Source organism: Pimephales promelas, chromosome 8 (genome assembly GCF_988280905.1).
Source record: "Pimephales promelas chromosome 8, fPimPro1.hap1.1, whole genome shotgun sequence".
NCBI lineage: Eukaryota > Metazoa > Chordata > Actinopteri > Cypriniformes > Leuciscidae > Pimephales > Pimephales promelas.
In genome coordinates this window covers 27,752,182-27,770,123 of record NC_142776.1, presented here as the reverse complement: position 1 = coordinate 27,770,123, position 17,942 = coordinate 27,752,182, and the positions used below count along the sequence as shown (strand labels likewise).

General features: G+C 37.0%; 1 protein-coding gene across 2 annotated transcripts in view; it reads left to right on the top strand.

Annotated features, from left to right (window-relative positions):
- The window catches only part of gabrg3 (gamma-aminobutyric acid type A receptor subunit gamma3), a 130,580-nt gene extending 117,792 nt beyond the window's left edge, over positions 1-12,788 (top strand). For both annotated transcript variants that reach the window (XM_039689727.2, XM_089134259.1), the window contains 2 exons: positions 3,766-3,965; positions 7,360-12,788. In XM_039689727.2, the coding sequence (XP_039545661.1) occupies positions 3,766-3,965; positions 7,360-7,638 (479 nt within the window). In that variant the 3' untranslated portion in view covers positions 7,639-12,788. The remainder of the gene's footprint in view (positions 1-3,765; positions 3,966-7,359) is intronic.
- The last annotated feature ends 5,154 nt before the right edge of the window (positions 12,789-17,942 follow it).

Below are 17,942 nucleotides of genomic sequence, written 5' to 3'. Positions count from 1 at the left end.
TAGAGATTTGCTTTACAGGCACAGTTTGATCGATGAAGTCCAGAGAGAAAGGCAGCCAAGATAAAATGTGGGAGAGGGAGTGAGTGAGTGAGTGAGTGAGTTGACATCCGTGGAAATGCCAGGTTAGAATAGAAAAGGATGTAGAAAAGACAGAACCCAGAAAAAATAATGGGGGATCAAGTACCGGGTGGTCAGTCAGTCTTTGAAGACATGACCAACTAAATCTGAGAATGTATTGCAGAAAATACAAATACAATACAAAAAACTGTCTGTAGGTATGAATGTGCGTGTCTGCACGAGTCACAAGCCATGTAGGGTTGGGGAAAGAACTGGCAACCTAACCCGGAAGAATAATTGGACAGTCTCTTGCGTATGGCGATGGATGAATGAAATAATAAGCAATAATTCATAGACTATCATTTTAATCAAATTAAATATAAAAAGAACCAAAAATAATAAAAATACACTACCAGTCAAAAGACTGGAGTCATGAAGATTTTTAACAATTTTACTCAGCAAGGATGCATGAAATTGATCAGAAGTGACAAAGACATGTACAGTATAATGACACAACATTTATTTGTAAATAAATGGGGGTTAGGGTGGAAAATTACCAAACAGCCCTACCAGCCAGTCTACATCATTATTAACTATTTCATCCCCCAAAACCAGCAGCCTGGGTACCAGGAAGTATACCGCATTACAGATATTTGAACGTCCAGCCAGTTGTTATGTCGTTCTTATCCACCGCAAAAACTGATGAGTGAACTAATAAGACTAAAATGGAGCTAAGCAGTTCAGGAAAGAGTGCCATTTTGAAATGCATATTTCATACACAGGCTTTTTCGACTCAGGCAGGCAGTCATTTAACTAAGTGCCACTGTAACAGAAGAAGTCAGTCTAACAGGTGAAGGTAATCACCGTGGCCAACAACAGCAGAGGGAAAAAAATGGGGTGCGAAATATTTCTCTGAAATAGAGGAAGCTTGCTTGTTTCCATAGAAACCCTTGCAAAACAGGGGCACAGTCACTGGTTCTCTGAGGCAACTCTAAATGTCCATGCAAGAGTGGAGCTAAGAATGCTTCAAAGATTCTTGGTGTTTGTGTGGGTGGATTTTTTTTATTTTTTATTTGCAGGTGTCTCTGTTCCTATCATATGCAAGAGAAGGACTTCGGCATCTGGACAGGTGTCAAATTGAAAGGAAAAACAACAATAAAGGCATATGATAGTGTTGTTTTAAAAAGAATACTAATTTGCGCTTTGCGGTAGTGTTGAATTATGGTGGTTAAAAGTTTTTCTCTTTTTCTTTCATATTGCCTGTATTAAAGACCGGACTGTCACAGAAAGGTAAAATAGTAAAGCGAGGATTCAAGTGCAGGAGTAAGGGTATTTATTAAGTAATAAAAAAACAAATCAAAACAAAACTACAAACAAAAACTCACCGTGGGAGAAAACATACTCTGTTACTAACGTAACCTCGGTTCTCTCTAGAAGAGGGAACGAGTACTGCGTAATATTTTACGCTAGGGGAAAACCTCTTTTCCATGAGATATTGAAGCCAAAAATTATCCTTAATTTTGAATTAATGTAAAATGCATTGCGGCAGCATGCAGACATAGGCAAGGCGGCTCGTGTGCCTATTGGCTGTCCTGCGGCAACTGCAGGGAGGATTCAGCCTCTTAGCTCCTTTAAGGAAGCGGATTACCAGATTCTTCACAAGTGACTGGCCAGTTGTAAGCGCTGCTATGGCCGCCACATATCGTGGATGGGGTTCTGCCCTTATCCAGTAACTCTTCAAGGAAGGAGAGAACTTCCGTAACCCTGCAGTCTAGGGGTGAAAAGCTTTTGGCTTTGCTCCAGCCAGAAAACACAGACCATTTTGAGGAATAGAGTCGTCTAGTAGACGTCACTCTAGCCTGCATGAACGTGTTTAACACTCCCTCTGGGAGGTTTCCGGGTACCCATTGCTTGTCAGCTGCATCAGAACTGGAAACCAAGATATTTTTTTTATTTTTTTTTTTTTTTTACTGAGCATCAGTTTTCCCTGATTCGTTCCAATACCTGATGCAGGAGTGAGACGGGGAGAAAAGCAGAGAGTGGTCAGCGGAGCCAGACGTGAGCCAGCGCATCTTGGAGAAAAACTTTGGAAAAGTGCGCATTTTCTTGGGACGCAAACAGGTCTACCTGTGCTCTGCCGAATGTCTCCCACAGCAGTAGGACCGTCGGTGGGTGCAGAGACCATTCTCCTGCTAGAAAATTGTTTCTGGACAGTCTGTCCATTCCCAAATTCATGTGCTTCTCTTAATGAGCACAGATTGTGCTGAGCGCAGACCAGGAGGTGTTCCGACTAGACTGTAAAGGTTTCGGGACCTGATGCCACCCTGGCGATTTATGTAGGCCACCACTGACATGTTATCCGAGTGGACCAAGACGTGGTGACATTTTTTGGGGCCAAAAACGCATTAGCGCATTGTCGACTGGCATCATTTCTAGACAGTTTATGTGTAGGAGCTTCTCCCATTCTGACCACTGGCCAAAGAACGGTTTGACCTCGAGCAGTGCTCCCCATCCCGAGGTGGAGGCATCCGTGGACACCAGTCTCACACTTGAGGAACACCCTATTGTTACACCTGACTGGTACCATTTGATTGCTCTCCAAAATTTCAGAGCTATGGCGCATTGTAGATCGATCTTGAGGCGAAACAGACCGGAGGCCCATGCCCGAGGTGGTACTCACGCTTTTAGCCATAACTGCAGCAGGCGCATGTGAAGCAGACCCTACTGGAGTACTGATGATGCTGAGGCCACGAGACCCAGCATTTTCTGAAACATTTTGAGTGGGACTGTAGAGTTCAGTTCTCTGCCCAGAAACGATATTTTCTGACTGGGAGACAGCAAACTTTTCGTCTATTTGACTTTGAGACCTAGATTCTCGATGTGTTCAAGTAATGTGGTTCTGTGTTCTATGAGCTCTGAGTGTGATCGAGCTAGAATCAGCCAATCGTCCAAGTTGTTCAAAACTCGTATGCCCCGAAGTTTCAGGGGAACGAGAGCCGTGTCCATACATATTGTAAATGTACACAGCCCTACTGTTCAGCCTGTCCCTAGCACTGTGTATTGATATGCCTGGCCCTCAAAGGCGAATCTCAAGAATAGCCTGTGATGTGGCGCTATTTGGAAATACGTGTCCTTCAGATCTATTGACATAAACCAATCCCCTTAGCAAAATCTGTGTGAGGATTTTCCTGGTTGTGAACATTCTGAACTGGTGTAGACTGACCATGCTTGATTACCTTATAGCAGTTTGTACAGGAATACAAGACAAGTCATGTGCTCACAACAAACCAGACTAAACACAAAACACGTGATAAACAGATGGCTAGAAGATATAAATCAAACAGAGGTGACAGAAACCCTGGCACTGCCTATGTAGAGCAAGTCAATCACTTATGATGTTCTATTTTAGACTAGTGTGGAAGCTCACTAGATTTTGGAAAAAAGCTTTTTTTTTTATTTCTGTCCAACAAACAGTGCAATGGAGTTTTAGATGGAACTTAATCAGCTCTGCTCAGTGAAAAAGTATCGCATAATTAGGTTAGAGCCAAAAAATAATAATGTTTTGTATTCAGCCGAGATATCAAACTACATTTTACTCATGCTAACCATGTCAGCGTACGCTTTAGATGATTTAGCTCATATTTTTCATTAGCAGGCATTTCCCTTGTTACCAGTCTTTCCATCTAATATCCTCTTCTGATTATGCAGGAATAACAACAGTATTAACCATGACAACTCTCAGCACGGTGGCACGGACATCACTACCCAGGGTCTCATACGTCACAGCAATGGACCTTTTTGTCACTGTCTGTTTCCTGTTTGTTTTTGCGGCTCTCATGGAGTATGCCACGCTAAATTATTACTCCTACAGTGCTAGCAAACCAACCTGCAAAAAGACAAAAAGATCGGTGAGTACCATGTTCTGCACAAACCAAGAGTTTATGCTGTTCTTCTTTTAGGAGATAGCTATGCATCCAGTTCACAGATATGCAAGGGATTTTTTTTTTCTTTTCTTTGTTTCATTTTCTTGCTCTAGCCACCCGTCAAAGTTTCATGTCCTCCATGCACGTTAAAATGAATACGGAAATCTTCCAGGGCCATTTTTAATACAGTCAGAAATGAGAGAGAGTGAAATGATACAAGAGATATGGAAGTAGCAATGGAAGGGTTTAGCAGTAATTATTAATTATATATATATCAGAACATCAGTTCACAAATAAAATACATTGTTTAAATTATTACTGCCTTATTATTATTTTGTAATAAATGTACAAATATTAACACTAACTTGATGAGATTTATACTTTTTTAAATAAAAAAAATAAATAATTTTAATACAAAACCAGAATTGTACCTCCGATGACTACTTCCAGCACTATAATGCACCATGTCACAAAGCTTAAATCATTTCAAATAGGCTCTATGCACGATCGCTTCAGGGTTTGTCTCAGCATGCCCAGTTACATCCGGTGCTGCGTCAGAAGCTGGTTTTGCGTTAGGTGGGGATAGTGTCAAATTACACTCGCTGTTTACAAAAACTGCCTGCAGTTATCGTGAATGATGTTAACAACACTGTGAGGCAGTTAGCTGTCGCACAGAGTAAAAAAGAGAAGGGCTTTAAATTTTATATTTCGAGCTACATCAACAACGTTGAGGGTGAGTCTTCTCTCATATCGTGCGAAATCCAACTAGCGAATCAGTTTCTAAAATCATTTTCTCCGTTTCTGAGAAAATGAGTTTCATTAAAGTTTTGCCTCTATGTACTTTACATGCAGAATGCGCTTGCGGAAATAAAGAGGCTGGCTGAGATTCTTTTGGACATACGTCAGCAGGGTTTGTGCATAGAGCGTATTGGTTTCTTAAAGAGCCCCTATCATAGCATTTGAAATGTTCCTATTTTTGTTTTAGGAGTTCCCAAACACAGTTTAACATGCATGCAAGGATAAAAAACACTTTGTCTTATAATATGCATTTATTTTTAACTGATTTGCTCACCGACTCCCAAATGATTCGTACAACGACTCATTTTTCCAAACCACTCCTTTGCGTGATGCTAATCGGCAGTGATTGGTCAGATGACAGACCCAGTCAGTTATTGTTTGTTAGCATAACGCATAAACATATTGATAAAGCACTGCAGTACTACAAGACGCTCTATTCTTTATGACAACTCCAATAACAGCGACAATCATTTCACATATTTAAAAAGATTGACATTGGAGACCTAGAAGCTGCACTGAGCGTAACTTACACACATGCACGCACACACATACTTATTGCGCCTTCCCTCCTCGCGCCTAACGCTACAAAACCGTTCAAAACCCATAAAAGCAACAATTAAAAATAATACGTACAGGTTGTGATTCATAGGAGGAAGCTGATCCATATACACTGGGTAAGTAAGTTACTGAGCCCTCTTTCAGGAACAACCGCTTACGAATCCACATTTGAATTCAATTATGTTTTTGAATGATTTGTAATTAAAATGATGAGAACACAATCGTGCTATACTGTTGTGGTATCGTTGCAAATATGAACTCTAACCACCGATTCTTCACATGCTCGTCCCTAGTAAATGAAAACAAAGTGGCTGAACTATCTATGCATTGTAGAACACAGCGTCTTCTCGACATGATGCTATGATGAAGTATTTGAATGTGCGGACTTCATATACTTCCGTCTGCACGCGCAGTAACTGGCCGTGGCCAATGACCTCTCTACGTCACGATGTAACAGCTAATGACTCGTTTCAAAAACAATTCATTTCATGAGTCGACTCAGAGTCGACTCACTTTTGAAAGACAATAACTTTATATACAGTGCACTTTAAGATATAAATCTTGCAGGATGTTTTCATTCCCTTAGAGCTATATTCCACACCATATGAACAGTCATTTTACAAAATCCATGATAGGGGCTCTTTAAACATGACATTGAGTTCACTGGGCTAAAATGGCCCCCACAGTCACCAGATCTCAACTCAATAGAGCATCTTTGGGATGTGTTGGAACAGGAGCTTCGTGCCCTGGATCTGCATCCCACAAATCTCCATCAAATGCAAGATGCTATTCTATCAATATGGGCCAACATTTCTAAAGAATGCTTTCAGCACCTTGTTGAATAAATGCCATGTAGAATTAAGGCAGTTCTGAAGGCGAAAGGGGGTCAAACATATAATTATGTCAAAATATATACAGTATATATATATATATATATATATATATATATATATATATATATATATATATATTTACGCTCACCTAAATATCTATATATTAGCATATATATATAAACACATACTGTATAAAGCAGTACAACGGTTAATGAAGTACACTCAATCCCAATCCAAATCAAGTATATTGACATGTCAGGTAAGTCATTAAATCATTACTTTTACCCTTTCAAATACATGAAATATGAAACATGAAAACTTTTCAGGTAGAATCTATTATTGTTGTACTTTTAGAACATAGCGATGTACCATTACCCTCAAATATATGCAGATAGAAGTCCCTTTTCGCATATGTGTTTGTTATAGGGGATCTCTCGAGATGGTATGGAAATATTTAGGCTGATGTTGTTAGTCTTTTTCTATGCGTGTAATGTGATGCTAAATTATGGTTGAGCAAGCACGTCTTACTTTTTATTCATTGTGTTCCTCCAGTGGCGGTCTCCGCAGGTGAAATTTTCCCACTCTCTCGCCGATCACTCATTTTGATTAGATCTTATCTCTGCTGAGAAGCACGGATAATTACCATCGCAATTTTACACGAAACAAATATTACCCTATAGGTGATCTTACATAGATTATCTTTCAGTTCTGTAATTACCATGCTTTGCTAGTTATGTCACCTATAATGAGACAAATAACTGGAAATAAGTGGTAGAATACTATTGGAGATTTTTCCTTGTGTGGTCTAAAAGGGTTTAGAGAATGAATTTAGACAACCATGCTCAGATTTTGAGGTCATTGTACCTGGCCGTAAGAGATTGATGCTGCACTTGACTAGCCCACTGAAGGGAACGCTGTTAGTTCAAGTGAGTGGGAATCTCTTAGAAGACACCATGATCTTATGCTTTGATTGACAGCCCACTCTGAAGGATTTGTTTTGCTCATGGCATATATTAGATGCACACACATAGACTTCAACTACAGATTTGTTGTTCGATTGGATAAAATATTGTGTACAGTACATGCAAAACACATCCAAATATATGACTCCAAAGTTTGTTGTTTTTTGGATGCATATTGCAAAACGAGAGCCCTTCAAATTCTAAAAGGATGTTGTTTTTGTCCAACAGAACTACTCAGTACTGGCTGTGGGTCCTCCTCCCACAGTTATCACGCTCAACAACTCCATGTACTGGCAGGAGTTTGATGATGCCTGTGTTTATGAGTGCCTGGATGGAAAAGACTGCCAGAGTTTCTTCTGCTGCTACGAAGAGTGCAAAGATGGAGCATGGCGAAAGGGCCGTCTGCACATAGATATTTTGGAACTCGATGCATACTCTCGTGTCTTTTTTCCCACCTCTTTCCTACTGTTCAATATTGTCTACTGGGTAGGCTACTTGTATCTTTAGCAGTCCCACACACAACACGACGCAAAGGACTTGACTTTTGGTTCTGTCAGAGCATAAACAAGGAATAGACTGAACCAGGACTTTCAAGGTACAGTAAAAAAAGAGTGGATACTGGTTTTCAGAGTTGAGCTGTGGTAGTACAAGGACTTCTCCAGAAGAGAGATGAAAATTAAAAATGAGACTACAGAAACCGAAAGCTACAGCAGACCTATCGAAACCCTTAAAACCAGGCTGTTTTTATATGGTCAGGAAGGATATTTCCACAAGCTCTTCAAGGAGTTGCAATTCTCTGGCAGAGATATTTGCCTTTTGTTCTTCAGGTACCAGGGGGATGAAAAGATTCACAAAGTTCCTCTCACACAATCTTATCTTTTTATGGTTGAGAGAGCAACTGGAAGAAGTCAAGGTGTGAAAAAATCCTTAGGCCAAGTCAGTGTGAGAAAATAATGCCTTGCATAGCATGTGACCCTCTGACTTTTGGTGTCTCTTACAATCCTGGTAGATCGTTCACATGAATGGAAACCTGTCATCTAGCCATCAGTCAAAACCAGACCGGCTTTCATGTAAGCGGAGCTTTCAGAGCCATCTATAGTGCCTTCCACTGGAGGAGAAGCCATCAGGCAGAGAAATCTTAGAAATGATGGCAGGAGCATCATCTGGTCTTGACTGACCGCTGATGGTTTTGTTTTGGAGTTTCTTCAACCTTTAGTTATAGTCACCCATTATTTTAATGCATTCAACATGTCTAAACCCATTGTCACTGCATGTTATAGTATTAAGCTCTACCCTGAATCAGCACAAAAAAGGCAAGAGAGTAGAACCATTTTGAAAGATTTGGAATATTAATTAGTATGTAGATTGCAAATGTTTGCTTATATTTCTAGATTTTTATAGCATAATTTTTCCACACAAAAGAGAGGTTATTGAAATATTAAATTAATATATTATACAGTAGACTATATTTTATTTTGAAATGCCTAAAGTCTATTAGCATCAGTTTATTAGTTAAAAAGTGCATGCATAGAATGTATCATAAGTTCCATAGACTCTCACCCTTCAGTCTAGTTGGCAAAATAGTTGCCATCCATGTCTACGCCAAGTACAGCAAACGCAACACCGCCCAAATGAAATCAAGGAAAGTGAGTGTCTCCGGATCTTTATGGACACATTTGCATTTGCAGATTTTATTATTCTGTCTAGGTCTTGCATCTACAGACCCAATGATATGATATATCGCAATACATTTGACACCTGTAAGTTCATTTGAAAAGTACAATTCTGTCATCCTTTATTCACTTGCATATACATTTTCCACTCACAGAATACAAAAGTTATTTAGTAGAATGTCTACTGCATTTTTCCCAAAAATAACAATGGGTTGTGCTAAAAAAAACAAAACATTTTGGCTGCACTTTGTTAAATCGTTAGTTCACCCTAAAATGAAAATTATGTCATTAATGACTCACCCTCATGTCGTCCCAAGCCCGTAAGACCTAGATTCATCTTCGGAACACAGTTTAAGATATTTTAGATTTAGTTTGAGAGCTTTCTGTCCCTCTATTGAAAATGTATGTACGGTATAATCTCCTTGTCCAGAAAGGAAATAAAGACATTTTTAAAGTAGAACTAAGAACTGTTCCGAAGATAAACGGAGGTCTTACGGGCTTGGAACAACATGAGGGTGAGTCATTGATATAATTTTCATTTTAGGGTGAACTAACCCTTTAAGGTGACCGTGTTACAGTGTAATTATACATTTAAGTACCGAGTAATAATAATTAACATGTACTTACTATAGGGTTTGGATTGGGGATTGTTTAGGGATAGTTTATAGTTATAACTATAGTAACTATGTGTAACATGTAACAAGGGCACTATAAAATAAAGTGTTACCAAAAAAAAAAAAAATCACACAGGTTTGGAGCAACATGAGGGTAAGTAGATAATTACAGATTTTGTTTATTTATTTTTAGGTGAACATTTAATAGTAAGATTATAAACACAATCAAAATCGTTATTAGTAACACCTAACACAAATGTTTCAAATGATTGCATCATTGAAATAACAATGAACAACACATTTTCAGCCATTGTTCATCTAGGTTAATGTCAGTTTATACAAATACGGATGTTCATTGTTAATTCATGTTCATTCATAATACATTAACTTGTGTTAATTTATACAACTTGAAATGTTAAAAATGAGTTTGTTTACATATAAATTAACATCGATTATTTTAACTTTGATCAATAAATCAAAGGGATGGTTCATCCAAAAATTCTGTCATCATTTAATCACCCTCAAATTGTTACAAACCTGTATGAGTTTATTTCTTCTGCCGAACACAAAAGAAGATGTTTTGAAGAACGTTGGGAATTAAACAGTTGATGGACCCCATTGATTTCCACAGTATTTTGTTTCCTACTATGGAAGCCAATGGGGTCCATCAGCTGTTAATTTATCTTCTTTTGTGTGCATCAGAAGAAAGATATTCCCAGAGGTTTGGAACAACCTAGGGGTGAGTAAATGATGACAGAATTGAACCTTTTGAGAGTACTATTCCTTTAAGTGTATTGTTCATTGCTAGGTCAAGATACCTAATGCATTAGTGAAAGTCAGTGAATTGGAATATGTTGTAAAGTCATACCAAACATTCTTCAGCACACAGCAGTAAGGAACCCTACATAATCACTGTGCTCATTACCAAACTGTAATTCACAATAAGAGTTGTTACTGTGTTGCCTTAGGGTCGCCTGCACAGAGATACTGTGAGATGATCCATTAGGAGGGATCAAATGGATTAATATGAGGTATCTACTTCAAATTATAGTCATTACCAAAGGATTCACACTAACTGAAAACATTCTGAGGCAATCACAAGCTTTTTTCTTTTCTTGATTAATTATTTTGTAGTCATATCTTCATTATCATTATTGTCTCATAGGTAAATGCTAATGTGTGATGCACACCAGAGGCAATATTATTGTTATTTTCTTTCTCAATGATTGTAGCATTTTTTTTCCCTCTCCATCTGGTACTACTGTGGTGGGCTGTGGATTATACCAGCTTCAGCTCTAATACATCTGACCTACAGACGGTATCAACATTTAATCAATCAAATCCTTCCCACCCGCTCTCTGTAACTTTAATCTTTGGAGTCAGGTTTTTATTTGATTTCATCTTTGACACTTACTCATTTTAGTTTGTGCCAAGCGTCTTTGTAAGATAATATTTAGGATTGGTAACGATATTCTGAATAACCAGAAATGTGCTGTGTTTTTCTGCCATGCCGCTTCTCCTCTTGCATTTCATGACGCTATAGTGATTTTTTCTGTTGTGGCTTTTTGAAGGTGTCAATCCACTGTTGACCAGTTTTTGCAATTCTCTTTGATGATAATCTGTGAGTGCTTCAACATGTTCTTATTGCAGCTGTTAATTCAGTTTGACGTACAATAATTATTAGCTGTTCATTTATAGTGGTGCTAGAACTTCAATCCATCATCCCAATTCAACCATCAGTCGAGAGCAGCGGTATTTGCTCTTCACACCCAAGAAATCTGACTTTGCCTAAAGTTCATGTTAGTTACCTAAAGCCATATGCTGGAATTAAATCCAATTATACTGCTTTTTATAGTGGCCTAGTAATGGCATTAATTTCAATGACAAAGTACACCGAGGAAAGAAATAGAAAAACTTGAGCATTAGTCCTTGATGTATTTCAAGCGTATTTGGTCATGTTTTCTCATTGGGTGTTCACCATTCAAGCCAGGGGATCTTTTCAGCGCAACAAATATAATGTTTAGTTGGTTTGATTTTTTGTTTCCAAGGAGAAAAAGATTTACACATTCAAGTGACCTTTAATAGGGTGGATATGCTATATAACATGCATTAACTGAACACTCAGTACTCTGCTGAATGTGATTTCGCCAAATGTATTCCTGGATCAACACCTTTCTTTATCTTCGAACATCATTCTATCAATAAATCAGATTTGAGAGATAAGTTAATGTCAAGATTAGGCTTACAACCCCAACAAGGGTTTGGTGCTTCTACATCAGTGTTATTCACCCATCATTTCCCATTGATTTTAAGGATAAATTTGGTTGTGTTAAGGGGTAAGGATATGGTTAGGACAAAGGTTTTAGAAAGGAATGTTGTTCCAGGATCAACAAAATTATGTTGATCCAGGAACATGTCTTACTTGGCAAAATCACGGTGACCCAAATAGCATTTTTTCTACAGTTCAGCCACTAATCAGACCAGATAAATCTGGTTTTAAAAGCGGTCATTGCTTCCTTTCTTTTCTTTTCCGTTTTTTATTGCTTTCTTTATTTTTTACGTCAATGAAATTTACTTGTAATTAATAAAACCTTCAAAGTGCAAGTTGACCGTTAAAGGCTGAATGCCAAAGAAATCTCATTCACTGATCTGCTATGAAGATGGCTCCCCCATTCATTGCGTTCATTTTGCTTAATAATGTTGTTGGGATCTGTTTATAGTATCTTCATTATAGTATGGTAAATTACAGTACAGCATAATTCCTCACTTTTGACAGCGTCCGAACGCCTTTTGTTTCAAGTGGTCAGATTAGTAGAAAACAATGTCAGTTGCCTGTACTCTTTTTGGGAATAGTCTTAAAATATAACCACTGTCCTGATGCCGATGGTAATAATACCATAATAATAATAATAATAATAATAATAATAATAATAATAACAACTCTTTTCTCTATTGCCCCAGTCACACAGGCACAATTTGTGCACCTCTTTTTTCACATTAACACACAATCTTTCATTGTAGATTATTGCTTTGTGTTTACAATGACAATTTGGTGTCTATTTTTCATGTTTCTATGGTTTGTGAGTGCTCACAATGTGCAGTGTTGTTAGTGGGGTTGTCATTTGGATTTGATAATAGAGGGTTTATGTGAGTTTTGGCCTGTCTGTAAACTCATTTCTATTTCTTGTGATATTTTCATATATGTAGTTCTTTTACAATTGAATTGTAAAGTGCAGAGGTGGATCAGAAGATGTGAAATAAAACTTTGTTTTCTTTTTCCCATTTCTGTATATCACTGCAATCTTACCTGCACTTTATAAGTGACTTAGTTCAATGTATTTACAACAAATTAAAGGTATTTTGGAAGTAGGAGTTTCTTTTGCTAGCTGAAAGATTTGACTCTTCATTCATTCATCTGTTTTTATAATCTCATTTAACACGGTAATTAATGGTTCTATTTGACTGATGTATGAGAATAAGTCGATTCCACATTGATTTCTGGCCCAGAAACTGTCAAAAACAGCCTCAGTGCCTATGCATCAAAATAATGTTCATATGCAGTGTTATCTACCCTCTTAAAGGGATAGTACCCCTAAAAATGAGTATTGACTTCATGTTATGACTTACTTTTATGGAACGCACAAATGTTCTTGTTTTCTTAAAGCTTAAATGCCAAATGGGTTTGGAACGACATGAGGGTGGACAAATAAGAGCAGAATTTTCACTTTTAGGTGAACTATTCCTTTAAAAACTGCTTCTGCGTTCTCATGTGTTCTTGATTCAGTGCAGCTTACTCAGCAATAGTTGAGTGATAAAGCGGCATCTCAGCTAAAAGAAAATCACAAATAAAAAAAAATCCTATTTTCTGATAGGAAATAAACAATGAATACATCTGAAGCAGTAAGCATGTGAAACTGGGGATCTAAAAGTAGGTTAATACTGTTAGTGATTCATTACCAACCTTGAGAACGCGGCATCTACTGTATAAAATGCACAGAGAGACAGGTGGATGATTATATTTTATAATGTCACAGATCAGATTCCCTGGGCAAACGAATGGATGATACATGACGTCAAAATAAGAGATAATGATGTATCTGACATTTCATCAAAAAGATGTCCCACTAAAGTTCACTAACCCGGGAGAGCCGTGTTATTGCACTTTAAATCACACTTTTTTAATGTTTTTTTGGAGAGGAAAGGCAATATCAAATGGCATTTGTAATATGACAAATGATATAGAGGGTTCAAACACTAGCCCTTGAAATTGCGTCAGTGAAAATTCTGATCTTTTTGATGAATCTCTTTAGAATTGAATCAAACACAAAAAAACTCCCTTAATTTAGACAACATATAATACAACCTAAATTTGGTTGCCATCTAACTAAAAACTGTAATGTAGCAAGCAAATTGGGAGTGAAATGAATTTAAACATGTTTGAAATGTTCTTCCTGCCTCTATTCTGATGAGGCCTGAATCTCTCTACCACTAAACTTGGAATGGTTGCCATGGGAACATTGTTCGTTCTGTGTGTAATGAAGTGAAGCCAAAGATGAGAGATGACTGATCTGGAACTGGAGTTTCTGACCTACTTTTTAAAGACAATTTAACTCCTTGTCTAACTTACATGCTGTTTGACATAATCAGTAAACTCTCACCAAAGATGAGTTTATCACATCGTGCCATCACACATTTTCCCACCAACTTTCCTGAATAAAGCATGACAAGATTCGTATTTAATACAATATTTAACAGATAGCTTAAAATGTAATGCTCCGAGGTTTTCATTTATTTTAGTTTTATTATCACCCACAACCTGAATGCTAGATGTGATCATTTTTATTGAAATATTCATATCCTATTTCAGTATAAAAAAAATATATGGAGGAAACTAGTTTCCACTAATGAGTAAAAAAGGTAATTGTAAAAGTTTTCTTGCATTTGTAAGTTTGCATTTGGCAATTTTATTTTTTTCTCAGAATTGTCAGATATAAAGCGAAATTGCAAGTTATAAAGTTTGAATTGCCAAATATAAACTCTCAATACTGTGAAAGTCATTATTTTATTTCTCACAATTGTGAGATATAAATTTGCAGTTGCAAGAAAATTCTGGAAAAAAAGTCAGAATTGCAAGTTTTCTCTCTAATAAAAAAACAAAAACAAAAAACGTTTGTATTTTTCTATTCCGTGGTGGAAATAAGCTTCCATTAATAAAGGACGTTTTGGAAAAACCTGGTTGAAAACACAAAAATTAAGCTTCATTTCCATTTGATTTAGAATAATTCAACATAAAAAACATAAAACTTTCAGTGAAAGAAGCTATGTGACCTTACCATGTAAATGTAAAGTGATTTGCGTCAACAAAGTGATGAGGATCAAAACTGCTTCACGATCATATATTCATTGTAATATGAAAAAGCATGTCCCTTGATGATCCCATCAGACTGTATTATATCATCGAACACAAATCCATCAGACATTTTTGCTGCTTTTGCAATGAATTAATCGCATAAATGTAAGTTATTCTGCTCAGTTCAGGAGGTTTAATTATCCTCAGGCTACAATATTAACAAGTCAAGCCCTTCCTATCTCAAAATAACAGCAAATCATTGTTAACCTCATACATACTCCAAACCTTTGATATGTGCACTCACTGTTCCTGCAGGGCATTCATTTGAATGTATAAATGATTTTATCGCTTTACATAAGCACTTTTCGTGTCCATAACCTAATAACACCTAAATAAATTTAAAATACAAATTTATATTGCCCCAAAACCCTTTTCATCTCACAGTTTCAGTAGGCTAGAATTATGAATTATTAACTCCATTTGGCTTTTATTTTATGAAGTTATGTCTTCGATGTCCCTGAACACAGTGCAGTGTTTATCTGGGGAGGGTGAATTTTTTACCTTTTGTCATTCACTTACTGACTAAATAGTGCAGATTTTTTTTCCTCTAAAAAACTACATGCATTTTTTATTGAAGTATGCACTCAATATTAAACATTCATATGTCCTCTTAACCCAAGTACAGAAAGTGTATATGTTTAATGTTTCAAGCAGCCAAACCTTTATTTTGTATTTTTATTTACATTTATATAATTGTTTTGTTTTCATATATAATCCCAGTTCTCTAACTGCAACCAAATAGCTTTCAGACAAAAGAAAAAACCTGGGGTTATAGACTATATCATGCAGAGAAGGGCCCATGACAGCATGATATCTTGTATTGCCAATGTTGACCAACAAATCCATTGAGTGTTTCACCGTCTTAAAGAGCATCAATACATACAGTGTTCAGAGGCCATGTACCAATAGAAGATACATATGGAGCATATGTCTCTGACTCAACTGATTCGGTGTGGTGGAGAAAGTAATGGGTTTTAAAAATAATTGCACTAGATCTAGATATTCAGGCACAAACTTGTCCATTGAAATAACAACTCTGTGGTAAGTTTTCAGAAAAGAAAAAAAAACATCTTAATAGATGGCAATGACATGCCAATTTTTGTTTGTTTATTATATTATTCAAAAATACATTAGGAGTGGTTGATTGCGATTTCACTTTTTTATTTTAAATAGTGTGTAATGTTGCTGTTGGTGCATGAACAGTATCTGCAAAGTTGCAGCACTAAAAGTTCAATGTAAGCAAAGATATCGTCTTTTAAAAATCAGGATGTTTACTGCCTACAAAAAACGACTCGATTGGGACAACAACGGGTTTTAGACGTCACTAGCCCATACATTTACATCAACCCTCCCTCTGGAATTTGCAAAAAAAGGCTCTGTGGCTCGTTGAGTGTGTTATGTTCACCCAGCTGTCAAGTCTTCTGTGTTCGGGCTTCCCACGTACGTTGTAGTTCGTCAACAATGGATACAATTTATGTTTGATTATGTTCCTGAAAATGACGATCGTAATTTAGCTCTCTGTGCTGCACATTTTACGTAAGACAGCTTCCAGAATCACCACAAATTCAATGCCGGATTCAACAAGAAACTGTTACTAAAACATGAAGCAGTTCCAACTTTAAAACCAGAGGCCAGAGTTGTTGGGCCACAACCTGTAAGTAAGACTTAATCATTTTAAATGTATTTGCATGCATAATTTCAGACGTAATGTTTTAGTTTTATCAAATGCCAGCGCTGGCTTTATAGCCACTAGTAGGGTTGGGTATCGTTTGAATTTGAACGATTCTGATTCCGATTGCGATTCCTTGTTTCGATTCCGGTTCCTAACGATTCTCGATTCCGATTCTTTTAAGAGGCAGGGTCAAAAAAGTTTAGCTAACCTTGCTAACCAACGACCTTTCTGAAGGAAATAATCCTTTCTGAAGGAAATACTCCTGTAAAAATACTCCGTTTGTCACAAATTTTGCATTTTGCCGAGATTTCGTTAGTTTTTGGAAAAGTGAAGCCACACTTTGGATCGCCGACGTAAGGTACTCATGTTCGACTCACGTGGTTATGCCAACACTTCCGGTAGACGCTTCTTTGTTTGTGTTGTTCAGCGGTTTCTTCTTCCGCTCGGCGGACTGTGAATATCGAAACTAGGAATCGAAATTTTAACTTTTGAACGATTCCGGGAAAAATGAAAAGTTAGTCTCGGTTCCAATCGATACTCGATTCTCGATACCCAACCCTAGCCACTAGGCTACTAGTTATGCTATTTTGTTTCTACGACAAACACTTACAAACATTTTCGACCTGAATTTTGTAAATGTACTATGTAAATGTATTTTTCATGTATATATACTTTATGATGTTATTTTCGATTTGATCAAGAACATAAACTAATGCCAACGCTGTTTGTGTATATAGTAGCCAGTCAGTTAGATACTATTGTGTAAAACAAACAGTGATTACAGGTAACAATACTTGAAAAAAGACACATGGGAAACAGGAGGGCTTAAATACACAGACTAATGACAAGATAAGGGATACTTGTGATTAATGAACAAACGATTAACCAATGACAAGATATATGGCAGGATCACAAGACAAACAGGGAATCACATGACAGACATGGAACATGACATGAAAAAAAAAAAAAAAAACGTGAGAGAGACAAAACCAAATCGTGACAGATGCAAGCAACATGCTATTTTTATTATATCGTACATAACACCTTTTTTTGGTGAAAAGATAATGTTAGTTCATTAATATGTATAAAATATAGGCCCTATGTACAGTCATTACTGTATATGAAAATTGTTTTTGAAACTGGCATAAATGTTTTTGTTTTTTCAAAAATGTATGAGACCAACATGAATACAAATATTATAATTTTAAGAACTTGCCACTTACATTTTTATCTGCACATTTACAAGATGTATCCTATTTATCATCTCAGATATCCCAATTTTTCCTTATTTACATTCGGAATAACAGTGACATTATTCGGTCATTCTCCCTGTCATTTTCACTGCTGTAAGTTTCCAAGACAGATTTCCAAGACATGCTACTGTTTATTATATGAAGCCTGCACATTGGGTGATGGATGTTTGTGAATTTAACAGGACATGA